Genomic DNA, 23,981 nt, shown 5'->3' on the forward strand with positions numbered 1-23,981 from the left:
TTAAAGGCGGCCGGCGCGTAAGGCTGACAACCTTACCGTCATCTGCGAACCGATTGTCTAGAGAAAATGTGGGAGCGTCCACGTCTCACAGCCCTATTGGCCTCTCTTTCTACCGCGTACATCGAGGAATGACTGTGATGCTGTGCTTGGGATCTAACTTGCATATGCAGACAACAGGAGTCCTAAGAATTTCTCGGTGTCTGTAGATCAGAATGCGCTTCTGTCACGTGTCTGTGCGTACGCTTTTCTAGCGGTGAACGTATCGTTACGTCGCACCAGGACGTAGTCCGGTAGAGGTTTACCGACATTTCGGAAGAACATATTGCCTCCACCTTCATGATGGAAACGCAAGCCAAATAAGCATCAAGCGGTGATCTGCCTGCAGCTTGCTTGTTCCTTGTTCCACCCTGAAGATGGAAGTAATACGTTCCTCCGAAATATCGATGTAATTTATTGGACTATAGTGCCGCTGTGAAACTCAAATCTAGAAATATTTTCCTTTCCTTTGGGGAGGGGAGGGGGGTCATAAACGAAGTAAACTTGAATTTACACTGCGCATGCGCACTTCATTCAGCTTTCTGTTGTTGCAGGCCAAACTGCTGGAATCATCGCATGCCTGGCTCGGTGCCTCCACGTCCTCTCTTGCCGGTAAGTAACCAAACTTTATCCTTGATTGTCAGCAAATTCCATGTGGCTTGCATTCCTAGACTACTTCACACTTTGTTACTAATAACACACTGTGTCCGAGAAGTTGTATTTCAGTACTGTTGTGAAAGAATAGCATTTCGAGGTAGCGTAATGATTGAAATCCCATTGCATCTGAAATTAACACGATGGTCCGAAACACATGTAGATAACGCATTATTACTAACTGCATAGTTTCTTTCAAATCAGAGTGCAGTGATTAGTCAACTAAAAATTAAAAAATACCGTGTATTTTTAGTGTGTGTGTGTGTTTACATACGTCTATCAAAATATGTCTGATTATAAGTCGATATAATCGATTATTCTCTATCTGACGAATGTTCCCTCCATTGCATTGCAATGCAGTAGAGACGTGATATAAAAGAAACTCGTTAGACATGCTCTTTCATTTATGATTTGCTTCGCTGGCCCTTGTTATGCACATTAGCTGAGGATATGAGCTTAATGCACTCTTTTGAGCTGTTACGAAACTCCCATCGTTTCGTTCAACCTTTGTGAGTAATTTTAATCGTACTTCTGTAGCCAGCGTCACGTTTTTCTTTGCTGCGACTCTATTGCCAGTGGCATTATTAACGCCGACCCTCGGAACTGTCACAGAAATTTAGCTCTCGTCGACACCCCACTTACTGTTCACATCTTCTGAGGGTAGTGTTATCCCTCTAAAAATATGTTTCTGAGCGGTGAATTGCACAGTTCGGAATCTGTCTACGAAAGTCTGTGAAAGTAACCACACCACAAAATGTATTTAAATTGAAGCATAAACATATTGGACTAATTTCACTCCAAAGAACGTATGTGCGTTCTGCATCCAAGTGTGTTGTATTGTTTTGCTTGGATTAAATATGGTACTTGTTCACAGATGCTATCGGAAGGTGCTAGTGGATTCACGTCGCTGCTCTGAACAAAGCGAGCAATACAACACCACAATAAAACAGAGGATGTAAATTAGTTCCAGTTGTCATTATCGGAAGCATATTTACATTATAGGGAAGAGGAGGGCATTCAGGGTACATGTAGTTAAACTGTGGGCAGGAGCCCCTGCCTCCACATAAGAAAAGGGGATTTAAGATATTTTACATGTTCCAGTTTACAGTTAGCATTTTCATTAACAGTAAAGGAAGAACACTGAAACATTGATGTATTTGTAAGCACGAGTTGAAATTCTGTTTGGATGCTGCTGTTTAGAGCGAGAAGCTGCCCTGATACGTCACAGCTGCTCGCCTCTTTGTTAGTGTATACCAGTGACGATGCTAGTGACACTGCTGGGGGCGTAAGCAAGTAAGCTTTTATTATCAATCAGAAAACATTTTACTTTGGAAAATATGAACATAAATTGAATGGGCTGCCTGTGGCAGGATCCGTGTTTGCGCATGGCGGCCGGCCAGTTTTATCCTCACCTCCTGTTACTTCCTTTCATAACTTGTACTCTTCTCAAAGTATAATCAGAATGATCAGGTCAAGGAGGATGAGGTGGGCATGGCATGTAGCACGAATGGGGAGAAGAGGAATGCATATAGGATATTGGTGGGAAAGCCAGGAGGAAAGAGACCACTGGGAAGACCAAGGAGTAGGTGGGTGGAGAAAATTAAAATGGATCTCAGAGAGACAGGATAGGATGCTATGGATTTGAGTGATCTGGCACAGGATATGGACCGGTGAAGGGCTCTTGTGAACACGGTAATGAACCTTCGGGTTCCATAAAATGCTGGGAAATTTTTGAGTAGCTGAAGAATTGACGGCTCCTCCAGAAGGGCTCAGCTCCATGAGTGAGTGAGTGAGTGAGTGACTATTACTTCCTTTCATCTCAGGACACCGGTAGTTGTATTGTCAGACTAACCACCGGCCCCCGCTGTTCAGGAGTTTGCTCTGTTGGAAGATTTCTGGTTCAGATCTCGATGCTGTGACCGGATATCCTGTGTTTGTCGTGCATTTCCTCAGTCCTTCCAGGCAGCTGCGGATATACCATGAAATAGGCCGTGACCGCTTCATTCACATCTTTCCATTTTGCCATTGAGAAACATCCTACCATACAGAGCTGTGCAACATACAGTTGAAGTAATAATTTAATAGCATAAAAGTAAACTTATAGTAGCGTGGCTTCGAGTCCAGAAGCGCAGCTTTCCATGGCAGATAACGCGGTACCATTGTCGCGTGATGTGCAGTGCGAGATGGGTCACAGGACCTGGTAACATGGAAGAACGGAACGTAGAATTCGAGGTTCTCATGGCGCTGTACCGTTGCCACGTGGTGTGCAGTGCGAGATGGGTCACAGGGCCTGGTAACGTAGAAGAACAGAACGTACTTACATAGAATTCGAGGTTCTCATAGCGCGGTACCGTTGCCACGTGGTGTGCAGTGCGAGATGTGTCACAGGACCTGGTAACGTAGAAGAACAGAACGTACTTACGTAGAATTCGAGGTTCTCATAGCGCGGTACCGTTGCCACGTGGTGTGCAGTGCGAGATGGGTCACAGGACCTGGTAACATGGAAGAACAGAACGTACTTACGTAGAATTCGAGGTTCTCCTACCCGTGGCTATGAAACTTTCTTTCTTCTGGGATAAACATTGTGTAGTCCGTTTAGAAGTGAATGGACGTTTCGTAGGAACATATTGCGCCCATTCTCAAGGTAGAAGAATAAGCCAAGTAAGAAATAGGGCTTTTTGCCTGCTTCATAATGGTTTCTTGCTTGGGTCCCCCCCCCCCCGATCCAGAAGTTTGAGGCGACATGTTCGTCCGTAACACTCGTTGATTCTCAATGGTCTACGCGGCGTTGTATCCCAGAAGGTAAAACTATTCAAAGCCTACTTGTATGCTAACTCGCGAATATTTACGTTTTCAGGATGTCGAGTAGCATCATTCATTTCATACAGGGCGCTTGGAAGAGGTAAGGAATGAGCGATTACTTTTTATAGGCGTCGTACCAAAAGAAGTATTGTGGCATATTTCGCACTTTGCGATTGAAACGAGTGTACGTATGTTTATGAGCATAAATGCACGTGTATAAAGATGACCAGAAGCGCTACGGCAGTTATTATGAAGACACAATTTTATTTTAAAATGCATTAGTAATAATAATAACAATAATTGTGTGTGATATAGTTCATGATGGACCTTGGCCTATGTTTCACAGTTTCTCAATCATATAGAAAGTCGGTAGGACACCCTTGGCGAGGGATAAGGCCGCTACTACACAGGGCATAACAGACGGAAACATACATGCCTCTGTGTGGGATTAGAACCCACGACCCCATTGTTCGAGCGGGCGACGATAATTCATGCCTGAGACCGCGCGGCCACTGTTATCGGCTTTGTGCTTTATGTAGTAAAATTCCAGTTCATATTGTTAAGTTTTAAATTTAATGGAAGTGTGTTTATACTTAAGCAAAATAGTTATAACTTGCTGTATTCAGCTACTTTTTGGTGTACAGTGGGTCAGACGTCCAAGTGTGCATGGGCACAAAAACAGCATAAACCCGCTTATTGACTCAGTCGCAATAAATTCTGCAATAGGCTAAGAGAACCCGGAAGTGCATTATGTCAGAAGGTTCAGCCTGCAGTTGCGCAGCGTCCAGATCGGGCACAGTTCCCCGAGATCGCTCTTGTTCAAGTTCCTGCCATCCTAGTAGCATGTCCAGCCGATCCTTACAGCCTTGATCTTACCATTTTAACGGTATTCAGTGAGCTGTGTAAATTATGACATGTCCCATGCAAATGCAGATTAACAACACGTGTTTGAAATGTGTAACTATATTATGCTGATAAAACCCAGACCATATTTGGACCGAAAAGAGATGAAGCGACAGGAGGTTGGAGAAAACTGCATAATGAGGAGCTTCATAATTTGTACTCTTCTCCAAGTATCATCAGAATGATCAAGTGAAGGAGGATGAGGTAGGCAGGGCATGTAGCACGAATGGGGGAATAGAAGAATGTGTATAGGATATTTGTGGGAAAGCCAGAAGGAAGGAGACCACTGGAAGTCCAAGGTGTAGGTGGGTGGACAATATTAAAATGGATCCTAGAGAGATAAAATGGGATGGTATGGATTAGATTGGTCTGGCTCAAGATAGGGACCAGTGGAGAGCTCTTGTGAACACAGTAATGAACCTTCGGGTTCCATAAAATGCAGGAAAGTTCTTGAGTAGCTGCACAATTGGCGGCTTCTCAAGAAGGGCTCAACTCCATGAGTCTGAGTGAAAACGCAGTGCAACAAATACTGTATGTAGCAAAGGTGCCAAGACAGTTATGGCATGAGCTCTCCACAGAAAATAAGCCCTGTTAGGGTGAATTTTAAAATAGGAAAATAATTGTGATAATAATAATACAGTAGAACTTGGTTATAACGTCATCAAAGGGACCTAAAAATAGTGTCGTTATAAACGAATGTCGTTGTAACCGAAATGGGCACTTCCACAGTAGCCTTGTGTTAGTCACATAAAAATCTTCCAAAAACCGAGTTAAAATGTTGCATTTTTTAGTGAAATACGTAGTTAAGTACAGACTAACATAACATTAACGTGGAATTGCCCAAATGTATAATATCAAAGACATATTACAGCGCTTTTCACTGACAACACACACAATATTTCACGAATCACTTTAACTTTCTCTTCAGTGCTTAAAACTTTCCTTTTCATTGCCATGTTTTCGCTACTGCACTTCTCTGGGTTTAGGCAGGAACACTATAGGGTAAGTAGACAATGTGAGGTCCTGTTAGACGAGATTCTAGGAAAGGAATGCAGTTAACAACCTGCCGCGTCCTCTTGCACTATTCACGCAGTCCCACCCCACACCCTTGTTTTCGCATAAAACCCACGCTCCTCTTGCAGCCCGCGGTCATATTCTTCCAGGACAGTCACGTCAGCAAGTAGAGAAAGTGAGGGTGGGCAGACACATTGAACTTCCCCACTATATCAGAGAAATTCAGGAATGAAAATGACGTTACATACGAGGTTGATGCATTTGTGCATGTCGTACTAAGCAAGGTATAAAAACAGTTGCTTTATGAGGAATTAGTTCGTACCATTGAATATTTGACGCAATAGACAAGGTGTCGCAGAAACCGATGTTGCAATAACCAAGTTTTGCTGTAATAATAATAATAATAATAATTTCCATTGTGAGGTATGGCATTTTATGAGAAGGATGCATCAATTAAATGTTTGCGAAGAGCGTTAAAGGAAACAATTATTGCTGAGAGATGAGGCAAATTGGGACTGGAAGGGGTTTCATGATGAAATGCTTGTATTTTTACACTAGCTGAATTAAGTATATCACAGTATGCTGGATGATTAAATAAAAAAGAAATTTATTTCTGGGTGAGGAACTTCTTGGAAACCCCACTTCGGTGACCAAAGCAAAAATTAGAGCATAATGTTGAATATTAAAATCAAATTATGAAGAGAGGCATTTGTGCGTTTATCACACAGATTGTAAAAGCTGGTTTTCATCAAATCTTAGATCAATTTCCTTTCAATTTTCACATTGATGAGGAATCCTTTGAGGTTTGTGGGACAGCCCTTTCAGGTATTATCTTCAGGGACATAACACTCTTGTCTGAAGTTAGTAAGAAAAACCAGGACTTCACGACAGACAAATTATTTCATGCTTCATGCTTTTGAAAAGCCAGCTCTTTGCTTGTGTAGGCCAGAACAGTAATTTTCAGATGCACCCACCAGCTGTTTATGCGAATAATACAAGAGTTAAAAATGCCCTTGTGTAAGGTGTTCTGAAGTTGTTTCAATTATAACATCTCTTTCCTGTGCACCCTAAATATGTACATGTTTATGCACCTGTAATCGGTTTGGTTGGCACTGGAAGTTGAATGTGGCTATGAGAAACTTTATGTTCATGAAAGTGGACATGGAAAATTTTTCTTGAGTACTACTGTTCTAGAATCTGACAGTTTGATTAGTTTTGCGGATAGTTTGTGTTTCAATATTTGCGTTATGGTTAGACTGGCAGCATTCTTCGTCACTGGTATAACACGTTATTAGGAGGCCAGCAGAAATTTAATTTGTTCAGAAATTATTTGACTTATTTTCTGACTCAAATAATATTTTTCATACTGATGATCGTTTGGAACAGTTAGCAGAAAGATATTACATTCTGGTAACAAGTGGAAATTTTTAAAATAACAGTAAAAGAATTAGCATGTGGAACTATGTAATGGAGGTTGTTTTTCAGTAATTTATTGCATCCCAATGTTGAAGCTTCTTAAAAAAATACCCAGAATCTCTTGCGTAGAAATAATGGGTACAGTCGTTGGTGTGTATGTAGCATATACAAAAGTTAGCTCTTAAAATTCTGATTATTTCTTAGCTTAACAGAAGTCATTGCTATTATGATTTTATAGAAATGCTTGAAGGTCTGGATGTTAGAGGTTCAGATTGCATCTCCTGAGTATTCATGGTTGGAATTTTTTTTTTAAATGTACATATAACATTAATTCTTTCCATTGAAAATCCGTATTTCATCATCAGAATGATTTCCAAACCTTCATATCTTTATACTTCTGCATGTTTCCATGTGTTGTTGTTATTGGTTCACGCTCTGACAGGACTGTGTGAAATTGTATTCCAAATTGTCAGTATTGTCCTCCTTAATATGCTTTTGCTTTGTTGTACTCCAGAGAGCTACTCTAGCCCTGTAATTGTTAGACATGTTGGATCTTCCGTTTCTATGTTCCAACTGTACAGGGAAACAGAAACAAGCTTTACATCATTTCTTTCATATGCTACTTCCATTAAAATGAAACATACGAAATTTATGCAACACTGAACAAATTTTTCACAGGAGACTGTTGAGGAAAATGCAGAAAGAGTAGAGAAATACATATTTTGCTTAACTGATGAATATTTTAATACATTGCAATGGTTTCTTCACTAGTTCATTGATGTCTTGTCGTAAGACCTGTTGCAACTGCTATGTCGTGTAATTATGAAACATATAAAACAGTTGAATGGTCAGTGAAGGTCAAGGTATAGGTGAAGTGAAATATGAAGGAGAGATGTATTCCACAGCAGGTGATGCAGCTGTTGTTTGTAAAATACATTACTGCTCTACGTGCTTCAGGAGAATCATATGTGGTTTCAAGTGATGGTCACTGAATTGTGAAGGGCAGATGACAAATTGTGATGCCTATATAGTGAACTGTTGCCCCAGTTGGAGGAAGACATTTGAAGAAGCAGTAAAGTGATCTTGATGCCAACATCACTTCTTCGAGATACTGTTATTGATGAAAGCTGTCTTGTATCTCCACTGGAGGATGCATTGAGGGCAGGCTGGCGCTTGGCTTGAAGTAATGCATGCACTCTACCAACCTACCAGAGGCTTGAGAATGTTCTGGCTGCTGCAGCGTATTCACTTGCATGTGTGTATGTGTTCAGACAGAAAAATTAACACTGCAGTAATGTATGTATCTTCAAATTTGATTTTAGAAATATATCGTTTTTAATTTCAGTGTTGTAATTTAAAATAGGGGACAAAAGTGGCAACAGAATAAAAAGCTTTGTCATTAAAAGTCAAGACATGCTTTGCAAGCCAAGTCGTAGTTAACATAGAGTAGAATTTCCATTTGAAAATATTAATGGGATAGAGCAAGTAGGTGGCTGTACTATGCTGACTGTCATTGATGGGTTCTTATTTCAGAGCCCAATCTGGCGCCTCCTATGAGCTCTAGTTATTCTTCTTCTCTCTCCTGCACCTCTTCTCTGGATCAAGCTCAGCAGACGCAAGCCGTTCCCTTCTTGCAGCCTCATGCATGGAAAGCCTTGCAGATGTCCAAAAGTGCTAACTCTAAGTGGACACAAGATGATCTCTTAGCGGCCATAGAACTGGTAAAGCAGGGGACGCCAATAAAGCCGGCCGCTGAGAAGTGCAACATCCCTGTGATGACGCTGTGGAGACGCACAAGAGCATTGGGAGTCGTCAGTAGCCGCGCCTCATGCAATTATCGCTACGGCTGCTCGCCCCAAGAAGGCACTCCCAGCGATCCCGAGCTATCTCACACCGCCTCCTCTGTAAAATTGGAGCGGTTTGACAGTTTCTTATAGTGACAAATCGCGACCATGGTGGAACGAACGTTTTTTAATCCATTGATGATAACTTATTAATTTTCTAACTTCCCTCTTGGTTTGCCCTGGTTTTATTTTTGTAGTGAAGCTGCTTTTTAAGTTTTTATTAGAAAGTAGAATTAGTGTTTGTTTTGTTTTGTATTTCTTAGATTGTCCCGCACTCCTGAAACTGAAAGCTCCCACCTGGACGCAGGCTCAGCTGAAGGAAGCTATACATGCTGTAGTAACACAGAAGATGCGATTCACCCAGGCGTCGACACGTTATGGCATTCCTAAGGGCACTCTCTATGATAATATTCTTGGCAAATCTAAACGTATGGTGGTCTTGGAGGAAGCAGGTCTCACAGCTTATGAGGAGAATGCAGTCCTGGAGTTCTGTTGTGAAATCTCCATTCAGCCATACAACCGCAGAACCAAAAAGTCCCTGGCATCAATTCTGGCCTTTGTAGAAAAACTGAGACGTGCCCGTGACCCAGAGTTCCAATTCACGGGACTTGCTGGGTTCCGGTGGTGGTGGGCCTTCTGCAAGAAGCATAGCATTGTGTCCCTTTACTTCGATCGCAGCGATGAGTTATAGGGATAGTTTGGCAGCACAATCTGACCGTGTCACTGCGCTGTCTGGCTGTTTGCTGAAGCAAGGAATTCTGCAGTAATTCAGCTTTTCTGAATTTCTTTTCCAAAGGCTGTTTTCCTCTATAAATGACACTATACATTCCAAAATAGTTATATTGGTTACTTGTTTACTTTTATATTTTTTATAAACAGGTATAAGTTACTCTGAACAACAAGAATGTTGTGGAAAGTTATTTTGCAGATTTTTTTTCTCTTTTTGTGCTGTAGATGTTTATCACTAAATTAAAATACACAGACTAGACATACACGGTCTTATCTGTTATACTGCAGAAGAATGTTAATAAAAGAAGTTCCCCTTCTCAAATTTCCTGATAAACTTCGGCTATGTTTCCCACCAAAAATATAACTGATACAATGTAAATTATTCATTTGGTAATGTCTGGTTTAGGGGAAGGGGTAGCTGTTTGTTGCCTACCAATATTTTGGACTGCAATGAGATTTAGTCTGAGAAGTGTTCCTTGTTTCAGTGTGCAGTGTTGAACCTTAACGTGCTCACAGCTAGCCTGGGTATTGCACCCTCTCCTGTTCATTACCTGTACTTGAGATCCAGTTGACAGATCATCACTACTTCAGAAATATACAGAGCAAAACATGCTGAGTGTAAAGTTAGCATGCAAGAGTGAGATCAACATTCAGTATTATAGCTCACTAATCTGATATGCCCCTATAGGCAGTAATAAGTCTCTAAATTGATAGTCATATGTTTAAATTTAATATAACTTTAGATTGAACTTTCCATAAGCATATTAGTTGTCATATTTTCATAAGTTCTTTGTTTCTTCCATTTCAGGTAACACTTGAATATTCTTGTGCCATTACATGGAAATGGCTTAACTGACTCAGAATCATTGTATCACCCTGATTTCAGCTACTGAATCTGTGCTGTCTCATAAGTGTGTGAGATTGCTCTGTGTTGTGGAACAGTCATCAGTTGTTATTGTATGCCGGAAAGTGAACTAATGGCTGAAGAATCTGACTGTCTTTTATCTTAAGAACTATAAACTGTTTTATTATTTGATAAAATTAGTTTTGAAATTGTAACCCTGGAGGTTGCTTGCATATTGTAACCACTAATGATAATCAGCCAATTAATGATCACTGAAACTTCCTGACTTGGACGTTAGTGACTTCATGTCATGTTGAAAGATCCGATAATTGGACCCTCCCCACAAATGTTATGAAACTAAAATAGCACTGACTTATCCTTATAATTAGGTTTGTATTAATATATGATGCAGTATATTTAGCACCATAACTGACATCTTGGTCTCTGGATCTCAAGTAAGGAAGTCCTTTCAGAAAGCTAGCTGAGTGTTACTACTGCTTGAAACTCATTTTTGTGTCCTCACTTGCATATGTTTTAAGATAAGGCTCCTCCATTCTCAGGAAGAAAAGAATTGATTGCATGAATGTTTGTGTTAGAATCTGCTTTGAGTTCTTCTGTGGGTATACCACAGAATTTATGTAATATTATTATTTTTAACTGCATTATAAAGCTTTTGCCTGTTTATGTGTATAATTTTCTTTACAAAGCTAATGTTACGTTTACTTCTTTCATAACTAATATGTGTTTAGATAGCATGCACAGTGCACAGTCTCATATGATACTCTTTATGAAGAAAAAGATCATATCCTACTGTTTAGGAGACTGTGATACTCAGATATTGATGTATGACATTGAAGGAGATAGTGGATGTCTCACAATGGAACATCTCTCAAGTGTTGTAAATTTAATGACATCACATTTGTAGTTAAGGTATCAGAGAGTGTTTCTTTTTAAGAAAACTGTTTTAGTATGACTCATATTTGTTTGGAAATAGCAAGTTGGAATGCATGGAGAATCTGTTGTGCCTCACAATTAACTGCAGCCCAAATACTTCCACTTGCTCAGTGTGTAAATAATGTATAGATTCATTAACATAATTGAAATTTTAATGTCTTCCATAAATGAAGTACTTTTCCCTTTTTTAATAGATAATTCATCCCCTTAAAAGTGAAGTAATATGAAAAACTGTGAGGATTGGACTTGCTGTGCTACTAGTGATGTCTCAAAGTAGTGTAACTCAACCCTTTTGTATGCAGTAGGGGAGTTTTGAACAGACACAGAAATGCAAACAGTTTATTGAAGGAATGGACTAAGAACAATTGTAGTAGTTTCTTTGATTAATTTGCTGCATTTTGCAATACTTTATTATGACTAGAGGGAAAGAAAACCATTACATTGTCTTGTTCAGAACATCTGTTATTTTATAGAGATGAAAGCTGATGAAAATTTACATAAAATAATCTTGTTACTTACTGCATAAGGTAGGGCCATAGTTTTAATTTTACTGAAAAGCAGCAAGACACTATTGACAGTGACAAGCACTGAGAGTTGACAGTAATGTTTACATTACAGAATGCATTATTATATTCTTTCATACATATTAAAAACAAGCAATGAAAGAGCCTGAAAAGTAAAATTCCTTTGAAATTCCAAGGTTTGAGTGTATATTTGATCTTACACATCTTATGTCTGGGTTTTCTGTCCCTCTGCCAGTGGATGTCTTGACAGAGCAAGGGAAAATCTATTCATGTAACTTACAGTTTTACAGGAAGTATCCTGTGCTGTCATGTTTCACTGCTTCATTTTGTCACATACTGTATTGTTGCTTTTATGGGTGTGGATATTAAATGCCAGCACATAGCAGAAGTGTTGAGCTGCACTTTTATATAAACTGAACAATTCTCATTTCAGTTAGGAATGGAGTGGAGCAAACATTTTGATCAATATGTCTCTCTGAATGATCCATGGTGTCTGGAGCTCATGTTCATATGGTAGCGCAAGATTTCCCTCATATTTTCAAGAATTTTTTTCTGCCCCTGAAATTCAGTAATCATTCATGAATCCTTCTCTCTTATATCTAAGTTATACATTACTGTCTAGGGACTTAACACATTTTTCTTTGCATATGATGTTGATCTAGTAGTTTGTTATTCATATGATTTGACACCTAGCAATATTTTACATTCAGTTTTAGTTTAATCTCTGTTATAATATGACTTTCATTCCATTCTGAAGTCATTGTGCTTAGTTTGATTTTTGTAATGCAGTTATGAAATTAGTATAATTTCAAATAAACCACATTAATGTTAAGGCTTAGTGTAAGGTGCAGCATTATGAAATGAACCTCAGCATTCACCCCATTCCAAATAACTGTTATATAATGAGTGGGTGGGGAAAGTGGTTACAGTATTAAATTTTGGGAGGTGTAATAAAACATTTGTATGAATTTCAGTTTGTTTGCACTGAGAAGAGTTTATGACGCTGTTAAGAGCTCACTGATGACTGTCATGTAACTAAGGATATATGCTCTGTTTTATTACAAGTATTAGTAATTAAAATTTTTAATTTAACATGGAGTCTGTTTTCTTTCCACAGTATGATATGGGGAAGTGAGGGGTAGCTAAATTACATGAGATTTTATGTAAACACACCTTCATATGTAGAAGGTTTTCCAGTAATTACTACTGCTTCATCTGATACAGTGGGTTTAATGTCTTTGTCATCTTATTCCATGCTCCTTGTGTTCCTCTTATTTTCTTCCAATTGGAATAGAATTTTATTCTTTTTATAGGTGATCTTTCTCCATACTCAAGTTACAGCCTTTCCAAGCCATTGCTTCTGTTACGTAATGTGCAATATGATCTCATTTATGCCTGTTTGTGATCTTATAATGTACTGTCCTATATGTTCTTTTATTACTCTTATTACAATTTTTCACTTTTGTACTAGCATATAATATCCATAATTCAGTTGTACACAGTGCTTTTTACTTTTAACATGATATATAAATATATATATGCTATGCAGTTCCTGTATTCTGTAATAGAGAGATTCATAAGGAAATACAAGTGTTTTAAATGGAATTAAGAAATCCGTTAGTTTAATAGAGCCAAATGCATTTTAAACATTCAATTTACATTTCAAACATAGGATTTTTGTCTTTCTCAAATTCTAAATTCTGAATATGATTCTCCAGGGTACATGTTCCTGTAGACTTCAGGTTTTTAATGTTATAATATGATTGAATAATGCCATCTTCTGGGATGTGGCACCACATCCCAAAAGACGGTATTCTTCATAGACACCACTGTGAAAACCACAAATCTTACATAATCATATGATTGTTGACATATACGTACAGATAGAATATCCAGTTACTTCGTACATGCCCACAAATTAAGGAGCCTGCAGAGTGAATACAGGAAGGAAAGTGGAAGAAGATAGCTTATCTGTCTCTCCCCCAAACTCATACATAAAAAACAAATTATGTAATGCCAGATATTATTGTTTATATAACAACAGACTTCTGTGATTTCAGGACAGCGAATCTACTCTCTTACATAAAAATTTGTAAGTTTTTTTATTGTTTTTGTATTTTATCTGTCTCAAGATATAATTTTTGTTGAAGCAGCGATGAACTTTTGAATTCCACAGTACAGTTCATTGTTTCTGAATGTGGTGATTATGTATACAGCATATATATTTCCATCCACTGACTGTTGTCCTCTGTTGTTCTGATTCCCACCTTCCAGCAGACAGCTACCAGTACCAGCTTCAGTCAATGTGGCAGAAATGTTGGAACACAAACCAGAGCTTGGTGCACAATCTACGGTTCCGTGAACGTGGACCACTTAAGTCTTGGCGACCTGAGACTATGGCTGAAGCAATCTTCTCTGTGCTGAAAGAGGGATTATCTTTGTCCCAGGCGGCTCGAAAGTATGACATCCCATATCCCACTTTTGTGTTGTATGCCAATCGTGTGCATAACATGTTGGGACCTTCAGCTGATGGTGGTGCAGGTAATGTTACTTATCATAATTCCATATGTTATATCATAGCCCTAGAGCCTACAGGCACATGATTCATTAAAGTCAGCATTGTGGTTCATCTTTACTTGCCCCCTTCATACCAGTGAGCACCAAATATTTAGGGGAGGAGCAGTTACAGGTTTCATTCCCTCTCTGGCATTACATAGAAGGGGTATTCTTCTGATGACATGCAGGATACAAGAGAAACTTTGTAAAAAGCAGTATCAGCAGCCTAATGCAGAATGAATTTCAGTAAAGAAATTATTTTTGTTCATGAATACCTTCTAGAAGCCAGGATAGCTCATTTAATATAATGATGGGCTACAGGATGGATGGCTAGGTAATTGAGTTCAAGCCTTATCAGGGGAAAGACATCTCTCTCTTCACCCCAGTGCCCATATCAGCTCTGGGTCCCACCCAGTTTCCTATCCAGTGGGTGGCAGGCACTGTTTCCTGGGCCAGGAGGTGGAACTGACCATTCTCCTCCATATGATGCCAAGGTTAAGAATGTGTGGGGCTATATCTCCACTCTCCATATGTCTTAATAGAATGGTGCTTGATTAATTGCACAGGGGACAGCTTTACCTTTACCATTGGTGTCTCCCTACCATCAGTATGCCCTCTTAACTACATTTATCTTCATTGTGACTGATAAATTGGTTGCCTAAATATAGATTGTGCCATAACTTTCTTTGGTCCCAATGTACAGCATTAGGACCTACAGTATCATTGGCTCAATGACAATCTTTGTGTTTCAACTCCCTTCTTCAGATGTCACCACTTTACATACAGAGAATGACTTCTGTCCAATGAATCCATTATGTTGGTGCTTGGATAATAAGTATTATATTTAGCGTTATTCTTGCGGCCTCCGTAGTCTAGGGGTAACGTTCCCATGATTCAAGGTAAGCGGGTTCGTGGAATTTTTAAGGGTGGAAAAATTCAGGGAACAAGTCCTCTGGGAGGGACTTTAAGCCATGTGTCCCGTGTCATAGATTTACGGCACATAAAAGAACCTCATGTCTCTAGGAGACCTCTGAGCTAAATTACAGGCCCTTTCCCGCCCAAGTAGTCTCCAGTGCCTCTGGTGGATGGGGGAAGCATCAAGGTACCGAGGGCTGACCTCATTGGCTCTACCGTTACCGGTAGGGTATGGCGACAGTAGAAATTAAAGGGGGGCACACAATGGACCAATAACTGGTCTAAGTGCATGGGGAAACCCACCCCCTCTCATAATACGAATAGTGCTATTCTGATGTGCTTAATTTATGTGTTGTGTCTCATTCATTCATTCATATTTATTAGCATTCTGTTAATTCATACAAGGTCAACTTATAACCTACTGGATATAGAACCTATCATCGTACTTACTTACTCATGGAGCTGAGCCCTTCTTGAGGAGCCCCCAAATTCTGCAGCTACTCAAGAATTTCCCAGCATTTTATGGAACCCGAAGGTTCATCACCATGTTCACAAGAGCCCTCCACTGGTCCCTATCCTGAGACAGATTTATCCAATCCATACCATCCCATCCTATCTCTCTAAGATCCATTCTAATATTGTCCACCCACCTACACCGTGGTCTTCCCTGTGGTCTCTTTCCTTCTGGCTTTCCCACCAATATCCTATACGCATTCCTTATCTCCCCCATTCGTGCTACATGACCTGCCCACCTCATCCTCCTTGACTTGATCATTCTAATTATACTTGGAGAAGAGCACAAGTTATGAAGCTCCTCAATTTGCAGTTTTCTCCAGCCCCCTGTGATTTCATCTCTCTTTGGTCCAAATATTCTCCTCAACACCCTGTTCTCAAACACCCTCAGTCTATGCTCCTCCCTTAATGTCAGAGACCAAGTTTCACACCCAAAATAGAACCTATCATATTAAAATAAAATATAAAAGCAATAATGTCATACAGTCTTAACAGATCCTGAAATAAAAAACAAAACAGCACAACAGTTCTTGAATATAAATGCACATGTGTCTTTACAAAATAAGAAATGTAACAATAACAGAAGTTTACTAGCATATATAATAAAAGTCCTCCCGCAGTTAATCAGAGTATTCAAAATAGAAAGTTTCATTGAGAAGTTGTATGATAATATTCATCAATACTATAGAATTCATGTCCTGTAAGATAAGTTCTTAATAAGGATTTGAAATGCTTAATATCTTTAGACTGCGTTTTAATATGTAATGGTAAGTGGTTATAAATCTTACTTCCAGAAAAAGGTACTCCCTTCTGTACTAATGTTAAATTTGTGCATGGAAAATGTAAATTATAGTTGTAATGTGTATTGATATCACGAATATCAAAATTAGATATAAAGTAACTTTTATTCTTAATGACAGAAACAAGAAGTGAGAAAATATACTGAGGCTGAAGTGGCAATATTTGCAGTTTTTTAAAGGTTCCCGGCACGGATCATATCTACCCGAACTGGTAATGACTCTTATAATTCTGTTTTGAATTTTAAAGATGCTCTCACTGAGATGAGAGTTACCGCAGAAAATAATACCATAAAACAAAATAGAGTGTACATAGGAGTAATAGATCATCTTCATTGAGCCCCATGACCTAAACGGCTTTATAGCCCTTATTCCATAAAAGGCCTTATTTAATCTTAATGATAATTTAGTGATATGGTCCTTCCATGACAAAGCACTGTCAGTGTTTACTCCCAAAAATTTAGTACAGTTGATACTAGTAATTACTGGGTTTTTTTTTATTGCTAGTGGGGTTGGACTAAGTGCCTTGTACTGTGGCCACTTCTGGCCTATTGTACCAGCCCCAGATGACAGGTAAGGGTGATTGTGGAGGAATTGGTGGAATGAAGATTGGCAGGGGAAACCAAAGTACTCAGAGAAAATCTGCCCCAGCACCACGTTGTCAATCACAAATCCCACTTGACCAGACCCGGGATCGAACCCGGGCCGCCGCGGTGGGAAGCCAGCGACCTACCACTTGAGCTATGGCGCTGCCAATTACTGAGTAGATATTATTTTCATTTTTATTTCTTTGTGTTTTTTAAGAATTGTAAAATTGTATACAGAATGTCCCACCTAAGACTGCAACCTCGATTCTCTTATTTCAGCATAATTGTTTTTTTCAAATAGATTTTCTACATTGTCAGGTGAGCTACTTAATACATTATAAAACATTAATATGGAGTCGTATGGCGATATGAAGGTCAACTTACTTATCTTAAACATGGCCCTATCTGTTTGTTCAGCTACAATTGTAGCCACACTTGAGGCAAGCTTAACAATAGCACATTTTTTCATTTATGATCAGTCATTACTAAGATATTACCACTTCAAGTATGACACAAGTGAAACATGTGTTTGGTGTAGAATTTTAAAGTTGCAAAGCTACTTTATGATTCCCCTATATGACAGATAAATGTGTCAGTACTGGACTTTCAGGCATGCCCATGGTGCTGTTCGTCAGCAAAGGGGGAATTGCAAATCAGCTGCACTGTTCTTCGTGATGCAAGCAAGACTACATTTTTCCTTTGGTTGAATGCAGTACTTTACTCAGGTTACTATGTCAGGTGTTTATCAGGATGTGCACTAATGAAGAACACTTGGACATTATTCTCATTGACAGTGATTGCAGAAGAAACTCTGTGAGCAAGGCAGCTACAGTGAAAGATACCCTGAAGAAAAATTCTGTTAGCCCCTACAGTTGATAAAATTTGTTAGATGGCAATCATGAAACCGAAAGCAAATGAAATTGCTGTCCTGGCAGCTCTTGTGAACAGTCACGCATGAGTATTAGGCAAATACACAGCATTCTGCATGCAGTCATTGAAGTGTTGGGTGTGTGCTGCTGTGCCACAAATTTCACCCATACCACCTTTCTGCCTTGCACAGAATTTCTTCAGTGCTCTCTTGGACTTCTCTGAGTTTGCAGTTAATCAGCTGCAGAATAATAATGATTTATTTCAAAACATTCTCTTTACTCATGAAGTCTCCTTCACAAATTGTGCTCAAGTAAATTTGAGGAACATGAGTTAGTGGTCTATTGAAAAAACCTCACTGGCTTCGGCAAGTGTACCATCTGCAATGATGGAGAGTAGACATCTGGTGCAGCATAATTGGTGATCATTGGGTCTCACTTCATTGAGGGATCATTAACAGGACACATATATATAGCATTTCTTTCAGAGAGACTGCTTCTTCTGTAAGATATACCATTGCAGACTCATGAGACAGTGTGGTTCTGACATGATGGGTGTCCCACACATAATGTACATGTAATGAGGCAACCACTTCCTCAGTGATGGATGTGGCATTGTGTATCTGTGAGGTGACCTCCTTGTCCACCAGACATGACCCTGTTAGATTATTTTCTTTGGGGAACAGTAAAGGGTGAAGTTCATCAACAGCCACCAACCACAGAAGATGTGTGACAATGCATTTTTGCTGCATGTGCTTCTGTTAATATATCACTCCAAACTCTACATTCTTTGCATTGCTCCTCACTTCAATGGCTCCAAGTTTGTGTCAGTGCCAGCAGTCACCAGTTTAAAGAGTTATTACTCTAACCGTTGCATGAATACAAACATTTTAAATGCAAAACACTCATGCATTTTGGCCCTCAAACTTTAAATGGTAATGGTTAATCGCAAATGAATAAATTCGGTGATGGTGGTGGTGTTGTAAAAGTCTCCTCAAATATGGCTGTAAATTTAGCAGATTTTAGCAGCAAATTGGACACTGTATAAACTTTATGTTTGGGGGGGACATGAAACACAGCCACTGCTACAGGGTTGTGATGTCAAGGTTTTCTAAAATTTGTTGCAAATAAATTTCTTGACTTGGTATTGAAAGGTGACAGGCATTGCTACTAACACTTTGTCATCACATCATTGTAATGTTGGGACTCTTTGTGATAGGGTACTGTAAAGTATGAATGGAAGTGGTCTTCAGAGGAATAGTGCTGCCATTTCTACACTTTCCTAGTAATGAATAAAATGAGAGTAAGAGATGGACTGGCAGCTTTAAAGATGTGATGTTTACATGTGAATATTCTTTCCAAGGCTTTTTGTTTTGAAAGTATTATTGGTACACACATCTAGCTAGGCTTATCACAGAAAATGTTGGAGTTCAAAATTTGTTAGCAAAATTAGAAGACGAATTATTACAGTAATTTGGCCGTCTACGAAGAATAGATGGAAAAGACAAGAACATGTAGATATTCCAGTGCATCTGTAGTCAACAAAATTGCAGTTAGAATGTGGTTTACATGGAAACTATTTGTCTCTTCAGTTCAGTATTTGTTTACTTTAATAGAAAATTCCATGATAGTTCACTGTGTCTGTGGTTTAGATATTAGGTGGGATAAATCATATTTCAGCATAAAGTAAAGGATAGCAAATCCTATATTTTGGCTCATTCTAAATTCTCTTCAGCTTTTCTGGAAATTGCAAGGCTGTGCACAGTAATTGATCAAGCAATTTTATGAAATGAGGTAAATACTGTCAGGTTGATGAAGTGGAATCAATGTAGGCATTATGCTATAGTTGTGCTATATAGTGGTGGCCTTAACAAAAAATAGGAATGACAAAATATTTTCAGATTCCTTTAAAATGTGTGTGTGTTTAATCTTTAAAATGAAAGGACATTCCTAATTTATTAATATCTTTTTAATTCAGAAATATCTTCTGAGTACTGTACTAGAGTTTTCTGTATCCTGGTTTAAAAATTATTAACAGGTGTGGCATGTAGGTTCAGTCCCATTTTTCAGATCACAGTTTAAGTTGGTGGAAAACTCAGAATCCTTTTGTCTTCAAAGTGTGTCATCAAGTGACAGAGCAGTGTGATTGGCATAATTTGTGATTTGAAGGACAATATCGCTAAATTTATAACTTTGTTGACTAGTGAATCTTGGGGGGAAATATATGTGGAAAGGTGTGTAAATGAGACATATAAGCAATTTATAAAAAAATTCTTAGACTGTTTTAATTAACTATTTCCACTGAAACGAGAAATAAAGAGAAATACTAGGAATATGAAAATGGATATCAAAAGGAATAAAAATATCTTGCCGGAAAATGAGGTTTTTAAATGATTTAAAACGGAGGATAGCCTTGCCAATCGAAATAGTAAGCCATATCAGTAGTTATCAAAGGATATATTAAAGGGTTGTTTTAGAAGCAAAAAAGAGACAAAAATGATAAATGGATAGAAGGGGCATCTAACCCAAATAAAATAATATGGCAAATAATAAATAAAAGAATGGGCAAAGTAGGAAAGGATGACCAGGAGATTCGGTTACAAGGATATAATAGGAAAATATCCCGCCCCCAGGAGGTGGCTGACACTCTGAACTCATATTTTATAGACAAAGTTGAAGAACTCGTGGAGAAAAACAAGAGTAAGACCAAAGAAATATCGTTAAAAAGTTGTAACAGGAAACCCAAATTCAATGTATTTTTGGCCAATCTCGGAAGAAGAAGAAATTGTCATAGAAGCATCTAAATTAAAGGGCAAAGCCTCAGCGGGAGCTGATGGAATCCCAGATTTTCTTATAAAAACATGCATCTCAAGTATAAAAAACCACTCAATTTTATATTTAATGAATCAATAAATCACGGGGATTTCCCTGATTTATTGAAAATTGCAAAGATCAAGCCAGTTTACAAAAGAGGAAACAAAAATGAAGCGAGTAACTATAGACCTATATCAGTGCTCTCAGTATTCTCAAAGATCTTGGAAAAAACAGTATACAATAGACTGGTGTCCTTTACAGCTAAATTTAAAATATTAACTGAAAAAAGAATATGGATTTCAAAAAGATAAATCAACAATATCAGCATGTCAGTCATTTATCGGGAAGATACAAGAAGCTTTGGATAAGAAATTACTACCAGTGCGTATTTTCTTTGATTTAACAAAGGCTTATGATGTTATTAACCATGATATTTTGCTAGAAAAATTAGAGCATTATGGGATAAGAGGGCAAATTAATGCCTGGCTAAAATCATACGTAACACTGAGGGCACAATATGTGGAATTAATTTCTAAGGGCAACAGTGACTGTATGACTCATTTTAATTCAAAAATAAGGAATGTAAAGGTAGATTCCACAAGGGTCAACTTTGGGCCTGTTTTTGTTTTTCATTTACATAAATGACCTACCCCTCCATATAACTAACGGGGAAGTGGTGCTGTTTGCAGATGATACCAGTATACTGGTAATAGAAAAGAACAAAAATATTCTTCCAAGACAAAATAGATAAGGTAATGAAGCAACTCGAATCTTGGTTTTCAGTGAATTATGTGGTAATAACTAATGAGAAGACTACAGCAATGTATTTCCATATGAATAAACTACAAGATAGCATTGAGCCAGTAATTATGTTTAAAAATATAATAATTAATTATACAGCACAGTTTAGGTTTCTTGGTATTAATTTAACCCACAAATTAAAATGGAACATTCATATTCAGTCGGTCTGTACAAAGCTCAGTAAGGTGTGTTACATTATTAAAGCTTTGAAAGGCGAAGTAAGCCCATATGTCCTTAGGAATGTGTACTTTGCTAAATTCCAATCTCAAATAAGTTATGGTTTAATATTTTGGGGGACAGAAAGTGAAAGTGAAAGAATTATGATTTTGCAAAAAAGGTTTCTTCAAGTAATGAAAGTTGTAAAGAAAAGAAAATCATGTAGACCTATATTTAGAGAATTAAAAATTTTAACCATAAAATCTTTGTATATTTTAGAGGTGTTCGGTTATTTCAAGAAATATAACATTCACACCACAAAAAACTCTGACCTACATAAGTATGACACGGGAAAGAAAGACGACCTTCACGTGCAGAGTTATAATACCTTAACATATGAGAAGGGTGTTACAAATATGGCTATTAAGCTCTATAATAGACTGCCTTTGGAACTAAGAATGGTAAAAGCAGATAGAGAATTCCTACATAGACTCAAAAGATATTTACTGGAACACCCATTGTATAATTTGGATGAGATCCTCTCAGAAGGACAGTTAAACGAATAAGATTCTCCTTGATAAATAGATTTTGAGTGTAAATAAAATGACTAGTAATTAGGTGAAGTTTTTAATATGATTCAGCCTATAAAGGGAATGGAAGTCTTAAAAGAGATTGCACTCCAAATTATTTAATCGTTATCTAAATTGAATTTTATCTTTTGTGGATTATTTTCATATAATAGGTTTTAAGTTTCAGAATATGGCAGTGTTTCCTCTTTTATAAACTGGCTTGATCTTTGCAGTTTTCAATAAATCAGGGAAATCCCCTTGATTTATTGATTCATTAAATATAAAATTGAGTGGTTTTTTATACTTGAGATGCATGTTTTTATAAGAAAATCTGGGATTCCAACAGCTCCCGCTGAGGCTTTACCCTTTAATTTAGATGCTTCTATGACAATTTCTTCTTCCAAGATTGGCCAAAAATACATTGAATTTGGGTTTCCTGTTACAACTTTTTTAACGATATTTATTTGGTCTTACTCTTGTTTTTCTCCACGAGTTCTTCAACTTTGTCTATAAAATATGAGTTCAGTGTGTCAGCCACCTCCTGGGGGCGGGATATTTTCCTATTATATCCTTGTAACCGAATCTCCTGGTCATCCTTTCCTACTTTGCCCATTCTTTTATTTGTTATCTGCCATATTATTTTATTTGGGTTAGATGCCGCTTCTATCCATTTATCATTTTGTTTCTTTTTTGCTTCTAAAATAACTTTTATATATCCTCTGATAACTACTGATATGGCTTACTATTTCAATTGGCAAAGCTATCCTCCATTTTAAATCATTTAAAAACCTCATTTTCCAGCAAGATATTTTTATTCCTTTTGATATCCATTTCATATTCTTAGTAATTCTCTTTATTACTGGTTTCAGTGGAAATACTTGATTAAAATAGTCTAAGAATTTTTATTAAAAATTGCTTATATGTCTCATTTACACACCTTTCCACATATATTTCCCCCCAAGATTCACTAGTCAACAGAGTTATAAATTTAGCAATATTGTCCTTGGTATACTTTCTTTTTAAAGCTTTTTTTCTCTCATTTTTACCTTTGTCTATTAATACCCATAAAATCTTGGCCAAATGATCTGAATATCCCATATTTATAATCTCAATGTAATTCTTGTTAAACTGTTTATTTAACACCAACATATCTTACAGTGATTCTGAGCTACTAGTAACTCTTGTTGGACTGGAGACTATATTTATTAAATCATAAGGTACTAACATATTTTTCAATGACTGGACCTGCCCATTTTTTTGGATCATGTTTATATTCCAGTCTCCACAGATTATTAATTTTTTCTTGTTTTTGTGTATTCTCTGAATGAGAGATTTGAGTTTCTTTAACAGTGTGTTCACGTCACCATGACATGATCTGTAAATACATATTTACATATGTAAATATACATATACATATACATACCCATTTCAATTTTTCAATTTCCACACCTGATATCTCAAAGTTTTTTCACTACTCAGTTCATTTAAAAATGTGACTTCCCTTACGTTCACCTCTTTGTTTACAAATATACATGGTCCACCACTCTTACTTTGCTTTCTACAAAATTTACTAACCAATTTAAACTTATCTATTTCTACCAAGGTTAGTGAGAATTCGTCCAACCAATGTTCTGTAAAGCACAGTATATTTACATCCTGCAAGCTAGAATTTAAAAGTACTGTCAAT

General features: G+C 37.8%; 1 protein-coding gene across 4 annotated transcripts in view; it reads left to right on the forward strand.

The window, feature by feature from the left end:
* Positions 1-23,981, forward strand: part of LOC111864968 (protein bric-a-brac 1) — a 346,096-nt gene that overhangs the window by 306,101 nt on the left and 16,014 nt on the right. For 3 of the 4 annotated variants that reach the window (XM_033752038.1, XM_023852662.2, XM_023852817.2), the window contains 2 exons: positions 591-648; positions 13,995-14,261. In XM_033752038.1, the coding sequence (XP_033607929.1) occupies positions 591-648; positions 13,995-14,261 (325 nt within the window). The remainder of the gene's footprint in view (positions 1-590; positions 649-13,994; positions 14,262-23,981) is intronic. The other variant, XM_023852742.2, reaches the window with a different exon arrangement.

Source organism: Cryptotermes secundus, unplaced genomic scaffold (assembly GCF_002891405.2).
Source record: "Cryptotermes secundus unplaced genomic scaffold, Csec_1.0 scaffold2380, whole genome shotgun sequence".
Classification (NCBI taxonomy): Eukaryota; Metazoa; Arthropoda; class Insecta; order Blattodea; family Kalotermitidae; genus Cryptotermes; species Cryptotermes secundus.